Below are 2,504 nucleotides of genomic sequence, written 5' to 3' on the forward strand. Positions count from 1 at the left end.
TGCTAGGCTTTCCTTCTAAGGGCTTCATTTATCCATGGTGCAGCAGGCTCCCCTTGCCTAATTACTTTTTTTTAGCCCAGTTATCTCCTCTTCGGCTCCGGCGAGGCGGCGACGGTGGTCGGCGGCGGTGGCTTCTTCGCTGATCAGTGATCACCCTGCGGGGACCGGGGACACGGGGGAGCAGCTGCAGTTCCGCCAAACGCCTAAGGTCACCTCTCCCTCCATCCCTCTCTGTCCTTCTCTGAGGAGCAAAAATTCTAGTAGGTTTGGATGGATTTCGCTTTGGGGTTTCCTGCCAAACCGCGGGCAGTTCAGAGTCTTCGGAAATCGAATCAATCGGTCTTCGTTTCACGTGTGAATCTTTCATCGCCTAATTTATTTCTGTGGTCGACAAATTAATGTAGATGATTTATTTGTTCCGTTCTGTGGTTGCAAGGTTCAGTCTCGGTACAGTTCAATTCAACAGCATGTACAAACTGGACAAAATTAAGCAGTCAGGTGAGAATACAACCGTCCCGATTGCTAGCCAGGCTGCATTAGGTATTGCCTAACAAGCAGGTTTTTTTAATGTTGATTACTATGTGTCTATGTCCTATGTCTCTAGCTTTCTCCATCAATGTTAGCAGAGTAAGCGATGTCGGGAGGACTTTACCGATGGTAAGACTTTGCAGGGTGTCCTTTTACAGACTTGGAAAGAGAAGTAATGTAATCATGATGCATGCTTTACAGTTATATATGTAACAGGAAAGTCTATAGATAGTGCATCAGCATTCTAGAATCTAGACCATATATATGTACATCTTTTGTACCAAGTAGTTTTCTGTCTATTTTTAAGTACTTTCTGCACATGCTCTTTTACTTTTCTTATCACACTTATGCCTTTTTCTTGTCAGAACTCATGATGCCGTGGCTACCAGCATGTGAGCCGTTTTACACCCATATATTCAATAAAAGGACTTTGGTTTGATTTCTCGCTTCTTCATGCCCAGATGTCTTCAGGGATCAGTGGCGAGTTCATGGAGGTAATCTCAAACGCACTTGCCATTTCAACATCCGTGAACTCTGTCAAATATTCTGGCATGTCAGGCACCATGAATAAGCTTTCAAAGCTTTCATCATGAACTCCGTGTCCGTGGGCATCGGTGTTAACAAACATTGAGCTACTGCTTTGGTTTTGACTGGAAATTGGCACACTGTCATGTGTTGCCTCGAGAACATATGGATGAACTATGCCATCGCTGCTGCAAATGTGCTGGTCATAGTAATCAACATCGAACAACCTCACCGTCCCATTGCCATCACTTTCCTTCTGCTGTACTGTCTTAGTTGCAGGACACCCTTTCTCTTTACTATAGGCACATCTATAGTAGCTCCTGGTTAACCATATCGGCATTAGACCTAATTTGTTTTGGGCGATATATCGCAAATAAGATTATTTTTGTTATTTACATTTATAATATTAGATATGTAACATGGATGCCTTTTTGAGCTGCCCTACGCAAAAATCTATCCATCCACATATATTTTTTTAATGAAAATGGCAGGAGCTTTGCCTTTCAATTAAGAGAGAAAAGAGAGATCAAAGCACATAATAGTAAATCCAATATAGAACATAGTAAATGCATACATTAGTGCAAATGCTTTTTTTTTCCCACATACCTAGAATACTTTGCTTTGGAGATCCACTTCTGCCCATACTTTCTCCATTGATATCCATCAAAGTGTGGTGCTTGTGTCACAACTGAACTTATGTGTTTTGCATTCTTCCTACCATCACCAAGAGAAGCAATCAAAATTTTAAGCCCTAGCGGATGATAAATAAGGATACGCTTCTATTACCACTTACCTTCTCTTGTTTCCACGGCCCTTGTTCTCCTCCAATAATATGTGATTCTCCACGTTATTCTCACCTCCTTTTCTTTTATATTTGGTAAGAATGGCCTGTTTCTCGCTGCTATCACCAAGTTCCAGGGAAGAGATAATCTTACTTGAGCAGCTGAATACTTCTTCAAAGAGTTGCTGTACGAGCTTTGCTTGCCCACTGTGGGGATCAAGTATTGGTAGTACAAGGTCATGTAGGTTCATCATGAGAGCCCTTTGGTGTTCAACTTCATTGATGACCTCTTTGTAGCCACCAAGATTGGAAGATTCAAGGATGTTCATCATGTGATGGTTTCTCTCAATATATGTATACATATAAGTAGCTAATAATTGAGGGTGCTAGATAATTGCAGCTTTGGGCATCTATTTATAATAGCAAATGGCAGCACACAGTAGCATGGTGTAGGGAATCAGTTGTTGTTCAATTTTTCTCACTAGAAAAAGGACTAGGGAGCGTACTGTCTCTATCCAACAGCATGCCAGAACAAAACATGGCAATATTCAAGATCGTGCTTTTTACATAAATTGGTAAGAGGTTTTGATGACTTATGAGACTTGTGAGACATATTTGTCATCATTAGGGATGAAAGCGATTGGTATATACCCTGTACCATCCTGCATTA

The 2,504-nt window shown here is 41.4% G+C and overlaps 1 protein-coding gene across 1 annotated transcript; it reads right to left on the reverse strand.

Moving 5' to 3' along the window:
* Positions 1–979: 979 nt before the first annotated feature.
* On the reverse strand, positions 980–2,249 carry LOC136483444 (probable WRKY transcription factor 66). The gene is made up of 3 exons (XM_066480522.1): positions 1,847–2,249; positions 1,660–1,767; positions 980–1,373 (listed from the first exon to the last, which is right to left on the reverse strand). Exons 1-3 carry the CDS (start codon positions 2,194–2,196, stop codon positions 980–982), a joined length of 852 nt encoding a protein of 283 aa, XP_066336619.1. The 5' UTR covers positions 2,197–2,249.
* Positions 2,250–2,504: the final 255 nt, after the last annotated feature.

Source organism: Miscanthus floridulus, chromosome 9 (genome assembly GCF_019320115.1).
Source record: "Miscanthus floridulus cultivar M001 chromosome 9, ASM1932011v1, whole genome shotgun sequence".
Classification (NCBI taxonomy): domain Eukaryota; kingdom Viridiplantae; phylum Streptophyta; class Magnoliopsida; order Poales; family Poaceae; genus Miscanthus; species Miscanthus floridulus.